This window comes from Microcaecilia unicolor, chromosome 4 (assembly GCF_901765095.1).
Source record: "Microcaecilia unicolor chromosome 4, aMicUni1.1, whole genome shotgun sequence".
In the NCBI taxonomy this organism is placed as follows: domain Eukaryota; kingdom Metazoa; phylum Chordata; class Amphibia; order Gymnophiona; family Siphonopidae; genus Microcaecilia; species Microcaecilia unicolor.
Window position 1 is genome coordinate 10,844,860 of NC_044034.1, and position 19,650 is coordinate 10,864,509.

The 19,650-nt window shown below is 50.1% G+C and overlaps 3 protein-coding genes across 3 annotated transcripts in view; 1 reads left to right on the forward strand and 2 right to left on the reverse strand.

Annotated features, from left to right (window-relative positions):
* LOC115468279 (E3 ubiquitin-protein ligase TRIM39-like) overlaps window positions 1-19,650 on the reverse strand; it is a 1,086,936-nt gene that overhangs the window by 802,842 nt on the left and 264,444 nt on the right. The gene's annotated exons all lie outside the window — the stretch shown is intronic.
* Window positions 1-19,650, forward strand: part of LOC115468286 (E3 ubiquitin-protein ligase TRIM39-like) — an 875,973-nt gene that overhangs the window by 170,766 nt on the left and 685,557 nt on the right. The window lies entirely within an intron of this gene.
* Window positions 12,034-19,650, reverse strand: part of LOC115468283 (E3 ubiquitin-protein ligase TRIM39-like) — a 572,298-nt gene continuing 564,681 nt past the window's right edge. The window contains exon 8 of the mRNA XM_030199882.1: window positions 12,034-13,130. Within this exon, the coding sequence (XP_030055742.1) occupies window positions 12,517-13,130 (614 nt within the window). The 3' untranslated portion in view covers window positions 12,034-12,516. The remainder of the gene's footprint in view (window positions 13,131-19,650) is intronic.

A 19,650-nucleotide genomic window follows, 5' to 3' on the forward strand; every position in this document is an offset into this window, starting at 1 on the left:
TGAATTCGATCCCTACTACGACGGTACTTCTTAGGTTTTTCATAGACCAATTCTTGCAGTAATCACCACATAGGGGAAACGCTCTCAGGCCAGACAGCAGAAAATCTCCAATCCGCTGTAATCCGAAAATATAATGACATCCCGCTTGCTCAAAAAAGCTGCTTCAGGAAGGAACTTCATGCCAAACTATCATACTTCACAGACCCAAGGTTATTACGGATCACATTCCATCAAAATGGCAGAAGTATTGCCATACTGGGACAGACCAAAGGTCCTTCAAGCCCAGCATCCTGTTTCCAACAGTGGCCAATCCAGGTCACAAATACCCGGCAAGATCTCAAAAAAGTTCAATACATTTTACGCTGATTATCCCAGAAATAACCAGTGGATTTTCCCCAAGTCAATTTATTAATGGCCTATGGGTTTTTCCTTTAGGAAGCTGTCCAGACCTTTTTAAAACCCCACAAAGCTAACCGCCTTTACCACATTCTCTGGCAACAAATTCCAGAGTTTAATTACACGTTGAGTGAAGAAATATTTTCTCCAATTCATTTTAAATTTACTACTTTGTTAGTTACTTCTTCCATTAAAGGCCTGTTTGAAGAGCCAAGCTTTCACCTGCTTCCTGAAATAGAGATAGTCTTGTGTTAAGCACAGCCTTTCATGCAGTGCATTCCAGAGTGTGAGGGCTTATCATTTCTATAGCGCGCTGCGCTACTAAACGTACACAGCACTGTACACTAAATATGTAAGAGACAGACCCTGCTCAACGGAGCTTACAATCTATTCAAGACAGACAAACAAGACAAATAAGGAACTAGGGAATAAAAACAGACCTGGGTACTGAACAGGTGAATAGGAGTTAGGAGTTAAAAACAGCCTAAAAAATGTGGGCTTTTAGTCTAGATTTGAATGCGCCCAGAGGTGGCGCTTGACGTGCCAATGGTTCCCCCTCCTGCCCCTGTGATCACGATCCCCATCTGTTACTCCTCCCCCCCAACATGCAGAAGGGCCAGCCAAGCCTCCTCCCCCCTGACCCCCCCCCCCCCCCAGGGATTCCTGGTCTGAAGGCTGTGCACATCTGAATCTCTGTTCCGTCTTGCACAATGTTTATAATGATTATTAAAACAGAGGTGAGCTTGTACACACCAGTGTTATTTCTGCTGGCTGCCACTGACCTTGTATCTCAATGAGCAGACTTCCAAAATTGCTTAGCCTCTTTTGGTTCAATTCTTCTGAACTTGCTCCCGATACATGCTTTCTCCAGTTGTTCCTTATCCATGCCTTTTCTTGTGTAGAATCAGGAGTTCTACATTTCAAACAGCTGTGGAATGAATATGTATATACACATGAGAGCTAGCCTGGGACTAAGCAGGGGAGGAAAGATGGGGACAGTGATGGTTCTAGTAGTTACTGAGAGGCTGTGTGAGGCTCTATAGTTCAGATGAGGCAGGCTAATTCTCCAATTGGACACACTCTTGGTGACATAGAGGGGCATAATCGAACGCGAACGCCCATCTCCATGGGCGACTATTTCCAAAAATGGGTGCGATGAAACTACAGTGCAGTAAATTTAAAACAAATCGGAGAAAATATTTCTTCACCCAACGCGTAATTAAACTCTGGAATTCGTTGCCGGATAATGTAGTGAAGACGGTTAGCTTGGCAGAGTTTAAAAAGGGGTTAGACGGTTTCCTAAAGGACAAGTCCATAAACCGCTACTGAATGGACTTGGGAAAAATCCACAATTCCAGGAATAACATGTATAGAATGTTTGTACGTTTGGGAAGCTTGCCAGGTGCCCTTGGCCTGGATTGGCCGCTGTCGTGGACAGGATGCTGGGCTCGATGGACCCTTGGTCTTTTCCCAGTGTGGCATTACTTATGTACTTATGACCAGACTGTATTTTCGAAAAAAATGGGCGTCCATCTTTCGGTTCAAAAATACGGTTTGTACGGACCAAATATGCCATGGATTTAGTCGCTTGTGAGCTGGGCGTTTGTTTTTTTTAGCGATAATGGAAACTAAAAATGCCCAGCTCACAAATGTCCTAATCGAAGCCATTTGGTCGTGGGAGGGGCCAGGATTAGTAGTACACTGGCCCCCCTGACATGCCAGGACACCAACTGGGCACCCTAGAGGTCAGTGTGGTGGACTTCAGAAACTGCTCCCACATGCATAGCTCCCTTACCACGGGTGCAGAGCCCCCAAGCCCCCTCCCCCAAAACCCACTACCCACAAATGTACAACACTACCATAGCTCTTAGGGGTGAAGGGGGCACCTACGTGTGGGTACAGTGGGTTTTGGAGGGCTCCCATTTGCCAGCACAAATGTTACAGGTGGGAGGGGGATGGGCCTGGGTCCGCCTGCCTGAAGTGCACTGCGGTACCCACTAAAAGTGCTCCAGGGAATTCTGCTCAGAAGGAATGGATCCTAAGGAGCTTAGACGAGATTGGGTGGCAAAGCCGGTGGCGGGAGACGGAGATGGTGTTGGGCAGACTTATATGGTCTGTGCCAGAGCCGATGGTGGGAGGGGACTGATGGTTTGGAGGCGGGGATAGTGCTGGGCAGACTTATACGGTCTGTGCCAGAGCCGGTGGTGGGAGGCGGGGCTGGTGGTTGGGAGGCGGGGATAGTGCTGGGCAGACCTATACGGTCTGTGCCCTGAAAAGGACAGGTACAAATCAAGGTCAGGTATACACAAAAAGTAGCACATGTGAGTTTATCTTGTTGGGCAGACTGGTTGGACCGCGCAGGTCTTTTTCTGCCATCATCTACTATGTTACTATGATTTAGTAGGGGTGGACAGGTTACCTATTCTTGTCCACTAAAACAAGGCAGCCACTGTTCTAGTTCTGTTTGTTGTCTCTCGTCCTTCTTGAATCCTCGCTTCTCTAGCAAGTGCCTTTAATGGCAGGTACCTCTCTCCTATTGGCTGGCTTATCTCTCCTTAGAACACTGACACCTAATGGACTTTTAGGGAACAGCAGTGACAATTCAGGCAGATTTACCCTGCTGAATATCTCATAGTATTACACCAGCAAAACTCGGGATTTAGAGGTTAAATATCCTCATAAAACCAAGTATTTCCACTTTTTTTTTAGTTCCCTTTTCTAGAGATAAATCAAAACTGACAAGACTGCAAAATTGCCAGATTTTGGGGTCCTTTAACTGAAATGTGTTAGATTTTACAGTTACTCTTGCTTAATGGAGAAATTTAACCCAGGGTAGCTGCTAAACTAAGGCAGCATATTTTTGAAGACGACCTGGGTTAAAATGGGAATTAGAACATGGTCCCAAGGTTGCAGTTAGTGTGGAACCACTTAACACCTCCTATTTAACGGTCCTGAACTAAGAACAGAAGTGCTGGTTAGTACATGTTATGTGCAGAACGTTACCTGCAAAATGTCTTCCACGTCCATTCTCCACCGAACCCCTCCCCAACACAAAATGCATTTAACACCCAGATTAGGATGTAGAAACTATAAAAATAATGCAAAACCCGTTACTGCAGTTGTATGATAGCAATTACCATGTGCTAAATCGGATGCACCTTAGTGAAAGACCCTGTTTGAAGTGCACAAGAGGTGTCTAACATCAGCTAATGCCAATTATGATTTCTGTGGTCAGTGAATTTCAAAGCTTCCATTACGGTTTAGTGAATTGAACTTGCATACACATTTTCACTCTATTGTATCAGGTGATCTAGTGAAAAAGATATGTTTCTGCTGTAGTCAGATTTGAATTAATCCAAGTATCAACTATTTGCTGTATTTTTTTATTACTCAAAATGAATGTAAATATTGCTCTTACTTTCATAGTTAAAGTCATTCTGTAGTACTCTCAGCATATCCAAAAGCTGAAAAGAATAAGTAAAATTAACCACCATGTTACAGAAATTCTGTGCAGGAACGTTGTTCAAAACCTAGAGAAATTATTTAATTATAATCATTTTTTTGTTTACGTTCCGAGTATCCAACTAGCTTAAGTGGAGTGGAACGGGTAGATGTGAATTGCTCTCCTTCAAGAGTACAATGAATCCCTGACTAAAAGAGCTTAAAATGTATCTGCTTTGGGCTGAACTGACCCGACATGAATATCCGGGTCGCAGTGTCCATTCGGAATCAAACCGGGTTCCCCAGCTCAGCAACCTGCTGCACTAACCATTAGGCAGCCCCTCCTCCCATTTATTTCTAACTAGTATAAAAGGCCCATTTCGGTAGGCAATGAAACAGGCGCTAGCAAGGTAATCCCCCTCCCCCCCGCAGCATCCTTCCTGTCTCCCCTGCCCCCCCCCCCCCCCTGCAGCCACCAATCTGGTCTCAGGACCCCCTCCCCACCAACCCTCCTCGGCCCCTGCAGCCATGCATGTGCAGCGGCCCTCCTCTCTCCCCTGCTCCCCTCCCCCGCAGCCACCCATGTCCAACCCTCCTCTCCCCCTGCAGCTACCCATGTCCAGTGACCCTCCTCTCCTTTGCCCCCCTGCAGCCACCCATGTCCAACAACCCTCCTCTCCTTTCCCCTTGCCCCCCCTGTAGCCACCCATGTCCAGCGACCCACCTATCTCCCCTGCCGCCCCTGCAGCCACCCACGTCCAGTGACCCTCCTCTCCTCCTGCCCCCCTGCAGCGTCCCTTCTGTCTCCCCTGCTCTCCCCTGCAGCCACCCATCTGGTCTCAGGACCCCCTCCCCACTTCCCTCTTCCCTGCCCCCCCCTCCAGCCACCCATGTCCAGCGACCCACCTATCTCCCCTGCCGCCCCTGCAGCCACCCACGTCCAGTGACCCTCCTCTCCTCCTGCCCCCCTGCAGCATCCCTTCTGTCTCCCCTGCTCTCCCCTGCAGCCACCCATCTGGTCTCAGGACCCCCTCCCCACTTCCCTCTTCCCTGCCCCCCCCCTCCAGCCACCCATGTCCAGCGACCCTCCCCTCCCCCCTCAGCGCATCACCCAAACCCCTACCCCCCCCCAGCGCATCACCCAAGCCCCTACCCCCCCTCGGGCACATCAACCCCCTCGCCACCCGCAGCCGCCAATACTAACGCTGTCCGGCCACTGCTGCGTCTCCTGTTGAGCAGCAGCGGACGGTACAAAAAGAAAAAAGCCAAAAATAGATTTTAAACCTGAAACATGGCTCCGTAGACAGCCATCTGGCATTGGCTGTCATCTCTGCAGCCGCTCCTCCTCTCCCCTTTGACGTCGCTGCGCTCCTCCGGGCTCTTCCTGAAGGGGCAGTCACGTGGAGGGGAGAGGAGGAGCGGCTGCAGTGACGACAGCCAATGCCAGATGGCTGTCTATGGAGCAGCGTTTCAGGTTAAAAATCTTTTTTTGGCTTTTCTTCTTTTTGTACCGGCCGCTTCTCCGAGGACAAGCAGGCTGCTTGTTCTCACGACTGGGTGACGTCCGCGGCAGCCCCCACCAACCGGAAAAAAGCTTCGCGGGACGGTCGGCACGCAGGGCACGCCCACCGCGCATGCGCGGCCGTCTTCCCGCCCGTGCGCGACCGCTCCCGCCAGTTCCTTTTTTTCCGCGCCTGGAGAGAGTCGTGCCTGTGCCGCTCTCTCTGTTTCAGCCCCGGAAAAACCGTCGCGTTTACGCGAACCTCTTTTATTCTCTTTTATATTTATTTAATTGCCGCGCGCTCCACTTTTCTTTTCTTTAAAAAAAAAAAAAAAAAAAAGGAGCACGCGCTCCCATTTTCCCTCGCTTCCAGCGGGGACGTTGCGTTGCGGCCTGGTGGCTGCACGGTCGTTTTTCATTTTCGAGGTGTGATTTCCGCCACCATCGACGACTTTAATTTCGCCGACGCGATTTTTCCGTCGATGTCCTCGAAGGTCCCGAGTGGATTTAAAAAGTGTGGTCGGTGCAGCCGGCCCATCTCGCAGACCGACACCCACGCTTGGTGCCTCCAGTGCCTCGGGCCGGAGCACAATTTCAAGTCGTGTCCCCTGTGTCTCGGTCTCCGGAAACGGACTCAGGTTGCGAGGCAAGTTCAACGGGACCGTATTTTTGGAACTTGCGCCGGCCCCTCGACGTCGACCTCGACGGCATCGGTATCGACGCCCGGTCCTTCGGTACCGGTATCGATGCCCGAGACATCGGCACCGATGGCATCGACCCCAGGAGAACAGGTCCCGTCGGCCCGCCGGTCCTCCGGTGAGGGTAGAGGTGAGAGGCCGCGTGGGCAGTCGGCCCCGGTCACTCCCTCAGCCCATGGCCCACGGGACCGAACCCTGTCTGACCCGGTTCCTCGAGACCGAGGGGGATCGTCATCCTCCTCCTCCATGCCTCCCGGCGCCGGTGACGGGCATCGGAAGAAGGATAAGAAGCGCCGTCACCGGTCGCCCTCGATGCACATCGGAGAGGAGTCGACGCCGAAGCGTCTCCATCGAGAGGAGAGATCCCCGTCTGTGATAGAGGTGCCGACGCAACAGGGTCCCCGCACCTCGGTGCAGTCTCCTGGCTCCCACCAGATTCGGGCACCGACACCCCTACCGGCCCCACCGCCTTTCCCGGCAGCGGGCCTGGACGAGTGCCTCAGAGCCATCCTTCCGGGGATCCTGGAAGGGCTGATGCGCCAGGCTGTGCCGGCGCCGGGGGTGCTTGCGCCCTCGGCGCCGATGACTGTGGCGCCGGCGAGCTCTAGCCCGGCGCTGGGGCCGTCGACACCGCCGCCGCTTGCGGTGCCGGTCTCGACCGCCACGCAGGTGGAGTCCCCGTCGACGTCGATGGAGGGAGCTCCGTCCCCGCCGGCGCGGGAGTCCACCGCTCGACGACACCGAGACCCTGGTGCCTCGACGTCGAGCCGGGCCCGGTTCAGGACTCAGCTACATGAGCTTATGTCCGACACCGAGGATGAGGACTCGTGGGGGGAAGAGGAGGACCCTAGATATTTCTCCTCAGAGGAGTCTATGGGCCTTCCCTCGGACCCCACGCCTTCACCGGAGAGGAAACTCTCACCTCCCGAGAGTCTCTCCTTTGCCTCCTTTGTGTGGGATATGTCTATTAGCATTTCCTTTCCCGTGGTCTCTGTGGAAGAGCCGAGGGCCGAGATGCTTGAGGTCCTCGACTATCCATCACCACCTAGAGAGTCCTCCACGGTGCCGCTGCACAATGTCCTTAAGGAGACGCTGCTTCGGAACTGGGTGCGACCATTAACTAACCCCACCATTCCCAAGAAAGCAGAGTCCCAGTACAGGATCCACTCTGACCCAGAGCTAATGCGGCCACAATTGCCCCATGACTCGGCGGTCGTGGATTCTGCTCTCAAGAGGGCACGGAGTTCGAGGGATACCGCCTCGGCGCTCCCGGGGCGGGAGTCTCGCACTCTGGACTCGTTTGGGAGGAAGGCCTACCAATCCTCCATGCTCGTGACCCGCATCCAGTCATACCTGCTCTTATACCTTTGCACAATGTAATCCATAACCAAATTGTAACAAATGTATTTCTATTATTCATATCCTATTGTAAGCCACACTGAGCCCGCAAAAAGGTGGGAAAATGTGGGATACAAATGCAATAAATAAATAAATAAATATATGAGCATTCACATGCGGACCAATGTGCAACAACTGGCGGACCTGGTCGAGAAGCTCCCGCCGGAGCAGTCCAGGCCTTATCAGGAGGTGGTCAGGCAGCTGAAGGCATGCAGAAAGTTCCTGTCCAGGGGTATATATGACACCTGTGACGTGGCATCTCGTGCTGCGGCCCAAGGGATAGTGATGCGCAGGCTCTCATGGCTGCGTGCCTCTGACCTGGACAACCGCACCCAGCAGAGACTGGCCGACGTCCCTTGCCTGGGGGATAACATTTTTGGTGAGAAGGTCGAGCAGATGGTGGACCAACTGCATCAGCGGGAAACCGCTCTCGACAAGCTCTCCCACCGGGCGCCTTCAGCACCCACCTCCACAGGTGGACGTTTTTCCCGGGCCCGGCAGGCTGCACCCTATTCTTTCGCGAAGCGTAGGTACAACCAGCCGGCCCGAAGGCCTCGTCAGGCACAGGGACAGCCCCAGCGCGCTCGTTCTCGTCAACAGCGTGCGCCTAAGCAGCCCCCTGCGCCTCCACAGCAAAAGCCGGGGACGGGCTTTTGACTGGATCCACGGGAACATAGCCGCCCTACAAGTGTCCGTACCGGACGATCTGCCGGTCGGAGGGAGGTTAAAATTTTTTCACCAAAGGTGGCCTCTCATAACCTCCGACCAGTGGGTTCTCCAAATAGTGCGGTGTGGATACGCCCTGAATTTGGCCTCCCTGCCTCCAAATTGTCCTCCGGGAGCTCAGTCTTTCAGCTCCCATCACAAGCAGGTACTTGCAGAGGAACTCTCCGCCCTTCTCAGCGCCAATGCGGTCGAGCCCGTACCACCCGGGCAGGAAGGGCAGGGATTCTATTCCAGGTACTTCCTTGTGGAAAAGAAAACAGGGGGGATGCGTCCCATCCTAGACCTGAGAGGCCTGAACAAATTCCTGGTCAAAGAAAAGTTCAGGATGCTTTCCTTGGGCACCCTTCTGCCAATGATTCAGAAAAACGATTGGCTATGTTCCCTGGATTTAAAGGACGCATATACTCACATACCGATACTGCCAGCTCACAGACAGTATCTCAGATTCCGACTGGGCGCACGGCACTTTCAGTATTGTGTGCTGCCCTTTGGGCTCACCTCTGCCCCACGAGTGTTTACCAAGTGCCTCGTGGTGGTAGCGGCCTACCTACGCAAGCTGGGAGTGCACGTGTTCCCATATCTCGACGATTGGCTGGTCAAGAACACCTCGGAAGCGGGAGCCCTCCGGTCCATGCAGTGCACTATTCAACTTCTGGAGCTGCTGGGGTTTGTGATAAATTACCAAAGTCCCATCTCCAGCCAACTCAGTCTCTGGAATTCATAGGAGCGCTGCTGAATACCCAGACGGCTCAGGCCTACCTTCCCGATGCGAGGGCCACCAATCTCTTGGCCCTGGCTTCGCAGACCAGAGCGTCTCAGCAGATCACAGCTCGGCAGATGTTGAGACTTCTGGGTCATATGGCCTCCACAGTTCATGTGACTCCCATGGCTCGTCTTCACATGAGATCTGCTCAATGGACCCTAGCTTCCCAGTGGTTTCAAGCCACCAGGAATCTAGAAGATGTCATCCGCCTCTCCACCAGTTGCCGCACTTCACTGCTCTGGTGGACCATCCGGACCAATTTGACCCTGGGACGTCCATTCCAAATTCCGCAGCCCACGAAAGTGCTGACGACGGATGCATCTCGCCTGGGGTGGGGAGCCCATGTCGATGGGCTTCACACCCAGGGTCTGTGGTCCCTCCAGGAAAAGGATCTGCAGATCAACCTCCTGGAGCTCCGAGCGATCTGGAACGCACTGAAGGCTTTCAGAGATCGGCTGTCCTGCCAAATTATCCAAATTCGGACAGACAATCAGGTTGCAATGTATTACGTCAACAAGCAGGGGGGCACCGGATCTCGCCCCCTGTGTCAGGAGGCCGTCGGGATGTGGCGTTGGGCGTGTCGGTTCGGCATGCTCCTCCAAGCCACGTACCTGGCAGGCGTAAACAACAGTCTGGCCGACAGACTGAGCAGAGTCATGCAACCGCACGAGTGGTCGCTCCATGCCAGAGTGGTACGCAAGATCTTCCGAGCGTGGGGCACCCCCTCGGTGGACCTTTTCGCCTCTCAGACCAACCACAAGCTGCCTCTGTTCTGTTCCAGACTTCAGGCACACGGCAGGCTAGCGTCGGATGCTTTTCTCCTCCATTGGGGGACCGGCCTCCTGTATGCTTATCCTCCCATACCTTTGGTGGGGAAGACCTTACTGAAGCTCAAGCAAGACCGCGGCACCATGATTCTGATAGCGCCCTTTTGGCCCCGTCAGATCTGGTTCCCTCTTCTTCTGGAGTTGTCCTCAGAAGAACCGTGGAGATTGGAGTGTTTTCCGACTCTCATTTCGCAGAACGACGGAGCGTTGCTGCACCCCAACCTTCAGTCCCTGGCTCTCACGGCCTGGATGTTGAGGGCGTAGACTTCACTGCGTTGGGTCTGTCTGAGGGTGTCTCCCGGGTCTTGCTTGCCTCTAGGAAGGATTCCACTAAAAAGAGTTACTTTTTCAAGTGTCGTGTGGTGTGGTGTGAGAGCAAGGCCCTAGAACCTCGTTCTTGCCCTGCACAGAACCTGCTTGAATACCTTCTGCACTTATCAGAGTCTGGCCTCAAGACCGACTCAGTAAGGAATCACCTTAGTGCGATTAGTGCTTACCATTATCGTGTGGAAGGTAAAGCCATCTCTGGAGAGCCTTTAGTCGTTCGATTCATGAGAGGCTTGCTTTTGTCAAAGCCCCCTATCAAGCCTCCTACTGTGTCATGGGATCTCAACGTCGTCCTCACCCAGCTGATGAAACCTCCTTTTGAGCCACTGAATACCTGCCATCTGAAGTACTTGACCTGGAAGGTCATTTTCTTGGTGGCAGTTACTTCGGCTCGTAGGGTCAGTGAGCTTCAAGCCCTAGTAGCTCATGCTCCATATACCAAATTTCATCACAACAGAGTAGTGCTCCGCACCCACCCAAAGTTCCTGCCGAAGGTGGTGTCGGAGTTCCATCTTAACCAGTCAATTGTCTTGCCAACATTCTTCCCCAGGCCGCATACCCGCCCTGCTGAACGTCAGTTGCACACATTGGACTGCAAGAGAGCATTGGCCTTCTACTTGGAGCGGACACAGCCCAACAGACAGTCCGCCCAATTGTTTATTTCTTTCGACCCTAACAGGCTAGGGGTCGCTGTCGGGAAACGCACCATCTCCAATTGGCTAGCAGATTGCATTTCCTTCACTTACGCCCAGGCTGGGCTGACTCTTGAGGGTCATGTCACGGCTCATAGTGTCAGAGCCATGGCAGCGTCGGTGGCCCACTTGAAGTCAGCCACTATTGAAGAGATCTGCAAGGCTGCGACGTGGTCATCTGTCCACACATTCACATCTCATTACTGCCTCCAGCAGGATACCCGACGCGACAGTCGGTTCGGGCAGTCGGTGCTGCAGAATCTGTTTGGGGTGTAAATCCAACTCCACCCTCCAGGACCCGAATTTATTCTGGTCAGGCTGCACTCTCAGTTAGTTGTTCTTCGTAGGTCAATTTCTGTTGTACCCTCGCCGTTGCGAGGTTCAATTGACCTGGGTTCTTGTTTTGAGTGAGCCTGAGAGCTAGGGATACCCCAGTCGTGAGAACAAGCAGCCTGCTTGTCCTCGGAGAAAGTGAATGATACATACCTGTAGCAGGTGTTCTCCGAGGACAGCAGGCTGATTGTTCTCACCTACCCTCCCTCCTCCCCTTTGGAGTTGTGTGTTTCATCTTTTGCTAGTCATTCAACTGGCGGGAGCGGTCGCGCACGGGCGGGAAGACGGCCGCGCATGCGCGGTGGGCGTGCCCTGCGTGCCGACCGTCCCGCGAAGCTTTTTTCCGGTTGGTGGGGGCTGCCGCGGACGTCACCCAGTCGTGAGAACAATCAGCCTGCTGTCCTCGGAGAACACCTGCTACAGGTATGTATCATTCACTTGCTGCTCCACAGGAGAAGCAGCAGTTGCCGGACAGCGTTAGTATTGGCGGCTGCGGGTGGCGAGGGAGTTGATGTGCCCGAGAGGGGGGGGTAGGGGCTTTGGTGATGCGCTGGGGGGAGGGGCTTGGGTGCTGCGCCGGGGTGGAGGAGCTTGGGTGTTGCGCCGAGGGGGGGCACTGAGAGCTGATTGGTAGGCAGGGGGAGGAGTAGGGAAACATACTCCTCCCCCTGCCTGGCTCGCGGTTTTGCAAGGCAGGGGCTTGGGTGTTGCGCCGAGGGAGGGGCACTGACAGCTGTTTCCCAGGCAGGGGGAGGAGTAGGGAAACACCCCTTGCCTTGGAATCAGCTGTCAGTGACATCACTGACGTCAGTGCATTCTAAACTGCCTAGCAGACCACCTCCGAGGGAGCCACGGTACCAGGCACATTAGAACGTTGGAGGTGAGAATTATTATATAGGATACTTGTATTGTCATTGTAGTATTTATTACAGATCATAAAAGACAGATTACATAGAAGTGCAATGAGTCCCTGCCCTACTGAGCTTACAGTTTCACTTAACATACCTCATGGTTATTGATAGATCAGTAGATTTTTGTGTTATTCACTATTTATTCACAATATCCTATACCATCTGTTGCTTTCACTATGTCATTGAAAACCCTCTTTACATTTATAGGTTCTAATCCCATCTCTGTTAAACTGAAACCTCACCTCACATTCACAGGGTCTGATCTGTACAGTAAAGAAAGAAATCCTCAAACTATAATATTTCTGTAGCAGTGACTGGTTTGAACATGTTTAATACAAATCTGTAAAATCTTCCACCTCTCACACTCCTGCCAGAGACTTCAGATTAAGGAAATATATCAGGAAAGAAGCTGGATTTTATGAAATCATAAGGAAGAGCAGCAGAGCTTCCCAGATTTATTATAACATATAAGCAGAGAGAGAGAGAATCCTGAGTCCTGCTGTTTAATTCCAGGCTGGTAGCTGGCGGATTCTCAGAGGAATTTCAGAATTAGTCCAGAAGAAAGGTCGGAGTTTCCCCGTGAAGGTGTCAGTGAAGGTGAAGAGATGATATTTATTATCTGCATCATAAAACGAGACCTTTCCTGCCTCATAGTCCAGCAGAATCCCCACCGCCCAGAGTCTCTTTCTCAGGGGGAGCTGGGTCTCAGGGGAGGTGAGGGCAGAGCATCTCTGTTTATTCCACAGAAGTCCAGAATCACTTAGATCAGGATAAAATTTTGTGTATCCAACGGCAACGGCTGTGCCACATCCCTGTTCCTTCCACAGCCTCACTGTCCAGAATCCTTCCTCAGGTGCCAGTGTGATCTTCCCCTTCCTCCTCACAGAGTCTTTACACACTCCCAATGTCCAGTAACTCACATCCCCCACCTCCACCTCCACCTCCCAGTAATGTCTCCCTGAGGTGAAGCCCTCACTCCCCAGCACACAGGGATCATAATCAAATCTCTGAGGAGTGTCCGGCACATTCTGTCCTGCATTTTTCCATCTGACATTTTTCCCATCTTCAGACAGGAGGAGATAAGGATGAGCAGTTTCAGGATCCAGAGTCACATTTACTGCAGAGAGAGGAGACACATTAATAAACATGAGCAAAGACATCTCATTAGCTTATCACACACCCACCGCTAACCCTCATTGGCTCCTCACACACCCAGCTCTAACATTCATTGGCTCCTCACACTCCCAGCTCTAGCCTTCATTGGCTCCTCACACACCCACCGCTAACCCTCATTGGCTCCTCACACACCCAGCTCTAACCCTCATTGGCTCCTCACACACCCACCGCTAACCCTCATTGGCTCCTCACACACCCACCGCTAACCCTCATTGGCTCCTCACACACCCAGCTCTAACCCTCATTGGCTCCTCACACACCCACCGCTAACCCTCATTGGCTCCTCACACACCCGGCTCTAACATTCATTGGCTCCTCACACTCCCAGCTCTAGCCTTCATTGGCTCCTCACACACCCACCGCTAACCCTCATTGGCTCCTCACACACCCAGCTCTAACCCTCATTGGCTCCTCACACACCCACCGCTAACCCTCATTGGCTCCTCACACACCCAGCTCTAACCCTCATTGGCTCCTCACACACCCACCGCTAACCCTCATTGGCTCCTCACACACCCGGCTCTAACCTTCATTGGCTTCTCCTGCACCTACCTCTAACCCTCATTTGCTGGTTCTTCAGTCAATCACTTTTTCTATGGCAGATGCTCTGCTATTGGCTATTATCACCTTCTTGTCTCAGATTGGACTTATCTCATTGGATATCAGATTTTCAGTGTTCCCTACTGGAATGAGTCTATTTATACCAACGAGGTTGGATAAAAACAGGAGATGGGATCACATCAAAATGCTGAAGCCAATTAGGTTAATCTCTGTTTCCCCTCCCCAACTCAGCCATCGTCCCTGTACTCTCAAAACAATTTATAACAATTCTGAACAGGCATGCTGGGCCCTCACCTCTGCTGAGACCCAGCTCCCCCTGAGAAAGAGACTCTGGGCATGGCTCTGAAAAAACCTAATAAAAAGGGGAGTTTTGAACAGTGAAATCAGAGGCTCGTCTACGGGTGGACGCACTGCGTAGAACCACATTTATACTCATGTATTCTGCTACACCTTCAAATCCCTCAAAGTCCATTATGCAGTCTGACCCAGTTTGTTTTCCAAATATTGTTTATAGTAGGCTGTGTGACGCAATCCCAGGCTATCCCAACGTAGTATTATTGCCACTGTCTTCCAGTAGTCCAGCATGATGGCTTCCTCGTGGGGGTGACGCCACGTCGGCCCCGGAGGATTTTAAAGCAAAATCTCAAAATCTCTTTACGGCGTTCCGTCGCGCGAGCGATCGTACTGCGCATGTGCGCACACCTCTTCCCGCTCGCCGTGCGGACACGCCCCTCAGTTAAATCCAAAAGATTGAGGATACAACTCCAAAAGGGGAAGGTGGGAGGGTTTGTGAGAATATGCAGCCTGCTGTCTTCGGAGAACACCTGTTACAGGTAAGTAACTACTCTTTCTCCAAAGACAAGCAGGCTGATATTCTCACAAGTGGGGTATCCCTAGCTTCCCGGCTTACACAACACAACAAACAGTGGTCAATTGAGTCTCGCAACGGCGAGGCCAGAATAAAATTGACCTGAAAAGAAGAAATATCTAAATGAGTGTAGCCTGGAACAGAACAAAAATGGGCTTAGGAGGGTTGGAGTTGGATTCTAAACCCCAAAGAAGTTCTGCAGCCCCGACTGCCCAAACCGACTGACGAGTCGGCTATTGCTGAAGGCAGTAGTAAGATGAAAATGTGTGGACTGATGACCACACTGCAGCTTTGCAGATCTCTTCAATAGTGACTGATCTTAGATGAGCCACCGACTCAGCCATGGCTCTAATTTTGTGAGCCGTGACATGGCCTTCTAGAGTCAGTCCAGCTTGGACAAAAATGAAGGAGATGCACTCTGCTATCCAAGAAGAAATTATGCAGTTTCCGACAGCAACTGGCATTAAAAGAAATAAACAACTGGGCGGACCGTCCGAGAGAGCTGGTCTGCTCCACGCAAAAAGTGCGGAGCTTGCTTTCGCCAGAGGGAGAAAGAATGTTGGCAAGACAACTGACTGGATCAGCTGGTACTCTGATACCAGCGCCAGTAAGAACTTTGTCTGCATGCAGAGAACTACTCTGTTAAGATGAGAAGTAAGGTAAGGCGCTTGAGCTACTAGAGACCGAAGCTCACCGACCTTACGAGTTGAAGGAACAGCCACTAAGGAAAAACGACCTTCCAGGTCCAATACTTCAGATGGCAGGAATCCAGTGGAATCTGCAGTAATTTACTTTCTGAGCAGTCTGTAGTGATTAAGTAAGCAGGCTGTACTTTTAGAGCAAAACATTTGGTGGCACTGCGAGCAGGGTTCATAGAGGGAATGATACATTTTAAGAGGAAAGGTGGAAAGAAAGAAGAAGAAAGTGTTGAAATCCCAGGCTGGGATGAGGCACCATATGGTATTATAGCCACTGAGTGGTCAAAATATGCAGAGTTATGTGAGCAGTAGGATTCCTGTTTAAAGTAATCAGAGTCTTTAGATGTGGTTCGTTGTATGCAAAAAAATTTAAATAGGGAGAAGGAACAGTATTGCTTATCAGAAAATTCATTAGAGCCAGGATAAAGAGCATAAGAAAAGTGCAGAATTGGAATGATAGGTATGTGATTTATGAAGTCAAAATGAGATGCTTAATTGTCAGAATAAGTTAATGACTGATAAGCTGGATACAAATCATATCAAAGTAGGGTTGGATTCATAGTCCCACCACCTGTAACCGGATGGTGGCAGATCATTTAGATGAGTTTTTTCACAGCTGATTTACATACACATTGTGCATCACATTGATGATATAATGATTTAAGAGGATACATAGGAGTATGTTTAGACTCATTTAAAGTCATTAATTGCACATTTAAAGGGCAAGGGATGGGAGATAAATCTTAATAAGATACAAGGACCATCAAAGACAGTGAAACTTTTAGACATTGGAATCTGTTCCTCTCTGTAAAAAGAAGGAGGCACAATGACTTATTGGATTACTCAGCTTTTGAAAGGAGCACAAATCTCACTTAAGTAAAATTCTAGCACCGGGTAATCAGGAAAAATATGACCTTGAGTGGGGGGAAAAAAGAGTAACAGGTTTTTGAAGCAGCGCAGCAGGCAATACAAACTGCCTTAGATTTGTGGCCGGTGCAGCCGGGAGAGGTAGAGTTAAGTGCCTCAGTAAATGAAAGTTATGCTAATTGGAGTCTTTGGCAGAAACAAAAGAATCGAGTACCTCTAGGGTTTTAAAACCATAAGTTCCAGAAGTAGAAAAGAAAGTACACTTCTTTTTAGAAACAGCTGCTAGCATGTTATCAGGCTTTAGCAGATACGGAGCAACTATTTATAGGGCATTATAATGTACTGGAGAAGGAAGAGGTAGTTAATATATAGAGTTATACGTTGTTTATATGGTTTTGAAAATTGAGAATTTGGGATAATGTTATGTATATACTGAGTCATGGTCTGTGGCAAATAGATTAGCTACTTTGCTACCTACTTGGTACAAAAATAATTGGAAATTTATATCAAGGATTTGTGGGGCAGAGAATTGTGGCAAGTTATTTGGAATTATGTAAAATACTAATGTTATTGTTTTTTACGTAGATGCCTATTGCAAGGGTGATACTTTAGAGCATCTCTACAATGCAGTGGCTGATGAACAAAGTAAAATCACACCCATCGAGGTGGAAATCGTGGAAAAGCCAGATAATTGCTCAGGTTTGGCGAAATGGGCACACCAAAAATATGGACATCTGGGAGGAAAGGTCACTTACAGGTGGGCAACAGATCGTGGTATTAGTCTAACTATGGATGTTTATTAAAACTGTTATTGCTGAATGTCTGCTGTGTTAAAACCAGACTAGGCGATCTGTTCCCCACATGTCTAAGGGGCAATTATAAAGTGGAAAATTACCTGAACAAATTTGGTAGATGGATTATATAGGACCTTTACCTAATTTGCAAGGATGTCAATATGTGTGCACAGCAGTAGATACTTATTCTAGATATTTAATTGCATATCCTTGCAGGTGAGCTGTTCAAGCTAACACTATTAAAACTTTAGAATTAATATCCCTTTACTATGGTATTCCTCTCCAAATTCAGAATGATAATGGTTCCCATTTTAGAGGTCAATTAGTACAACAATATGCTTCAGACCATAATATATATTGGATTTTCCATATTCCTTATTACCCACAGGCAGCAGGTTTAATTGAATGAATGAATGAATGGTCTGTTAAAACAACAATTGTGCAAAATAGGGGGATCATTGAAAAACTGGAATGTAAATTTAGTAGAGGCCTTAAGGATACTTTTAATAATCAACCTATTGGGGAGGCAGCAACACCCCTAATACAAATGGTTACTCCTAACTTACAAGTTTTAGCTACCAAACATGACCAATTAGGATATTGGGAAATTGTAGCAGGTGCCATGATGCCCTCCAGAGCCACTCCAGGAGTGGCAGGGCTGGATTTATATACTCTATACATGGTCAAGTTGATACAAAGAGACATTCAAATAATAAATACAGGAATAGGAGTGGTTTCCCCACAGAATATTTTGGGTTGATAGTCCCACGTTCAAGCTTAGCAGTGAAAGGAATACAAGTTCTATGAGGGATTATTGATGCAGATTATCAAGGAGAAATAAAGGTTGTACTTAATAACCAAGGTCCACAAGTTGTGTTAATTCAGGCTAAAGACAGAATTGCTCAGTTATTGATTTTACAACTACTACTAGTACTATTTAGCTCTGGATACCCTAGCACCATCTGTCTCTCGCCCCACTAAGCGCATTAATCCTCAGCCCTGGTTAACCCCTTGCATCCGTTACCTTCGCTCCTGCACCCGATCTGCTGAACGACTCTGGAGGAAATCTCGCACCCTGTCAGAATTCACCCATTACAAATTCATGCTATCCTCCTTCCAGTCCTCCCTATCACTTGCCAAACAGGAATATTATTCTCAATTAACCAATTCTCTTAGCTCCAACCCTCGTCGCCTCTTCGCCACCCTCAACTCCCTACTTAAGGTGCCCTCCGCACCCACCTCCCCCTTACTCTCTCCTCAAACACTAGCTGAATACTTCCGCGATAAAGTGCAGAAGATAAACCTTGAATTCACTTCCCAGCCTTCTCCTCCCGGTGACTTCTTAACCCACTCCCTCAACCAACCTAACCTGGCATCCTTCTCCTCCTTCCCTGAGATCACCGAAGAGGAATCTGCTCACCTTCTCTCTTCCTCTAAGTGCACCACCTGTTCCTCTGATCCCATTCCCACCAATCTGCTTACCAACATCTCTCCTATAGTTAACCCCTCAATCTGTCACATCCTCAACCTCTCTCTCTCCACTGCTACTGTCCCTGACACCTTCAAGCACGCTGTAGTCACACCACTTCTCAAAAAAACATCACTTGATCCCACCTGTCCCTCCAATTACCGCCCCATCTCCCTTCTACCCTTCCTCTCCAAATTACTTGAACGCGCTATCCACAGCCGCTGCCTTGATTTCCTCTCCTCTCAGGCCGTCCTCGATCCGCTTCAATCCGGCTTTCGCCCACTACACTCAACAGAAACAGCACTCTCTAAAGTCTGCAATGACCTGTTCCTTGCCAAATCCAAAGGTCACTATTCCATCCTTATCCTCCTCGACCTATCTGCCGCCTTTGACACCGTCAATCATAGTTTACTTCTTGACACACTGTCCTCATTTGGGTTCCAGGGCTCCGTCCTCTCCTGGTTCTCCTCGTATCTTTCCCAACGCACCTTCAGAGTATTTTCTAATGGCTCTTCTTCCACCCCCGTCCCGCTCTCTGTTGGGGTTCCTCAAGGATCTGTCCTTGGACCGCTTCTTTTCTCGATATACACATCTTCCCTGGGCTCGCTGATCTCATCACATGGTTTCCAGTACCATCTCTATGCCGATGACACCCAGCTCTACCTCTCCACTCCTGACATCACAGTCGAAACCCAGGCCAAAGTTTCGGCCTGCCTCTCAGACATCGCCGCCTGGATGTCCAACCGGCATCTGAAACTGAACATGGCAAAGACTGAGCTCCTTGTCTTTCCACTCAAACCCTCCTCTCCTCTTCCCTCACTCTCCGTCTCTGTTGACAACGCCGTCATCCTCCCCGTCTCTTCAGCCCGCAATCTCGGAGTCATCTTCGACTCCTCCCTTTCCTTCTCTGCCCATATCCAACAGACAGCTAAGACCTGTCGCTTCTTCCTCTATAATATTAGCAAAATTCGCCCATTCCTCTCTGAGCAGACCACCCGAACCCTTGTCCACTCACTCGTTACCTCGCGTCTTGACTATTGCAACCTTCTCCTCGCTGGTCTCCCGCTTAGCCACCTATCCCCCCTTCAATCTGTCCAAAACTCCGCTGCACGTCTTATCTACCGTGTGAACTGATACTCTCATATCGCCCCTCTCCTCAAGTCGCTTCACTGGCTCCCGATCCGCTACCATATACAGTTCAAGCT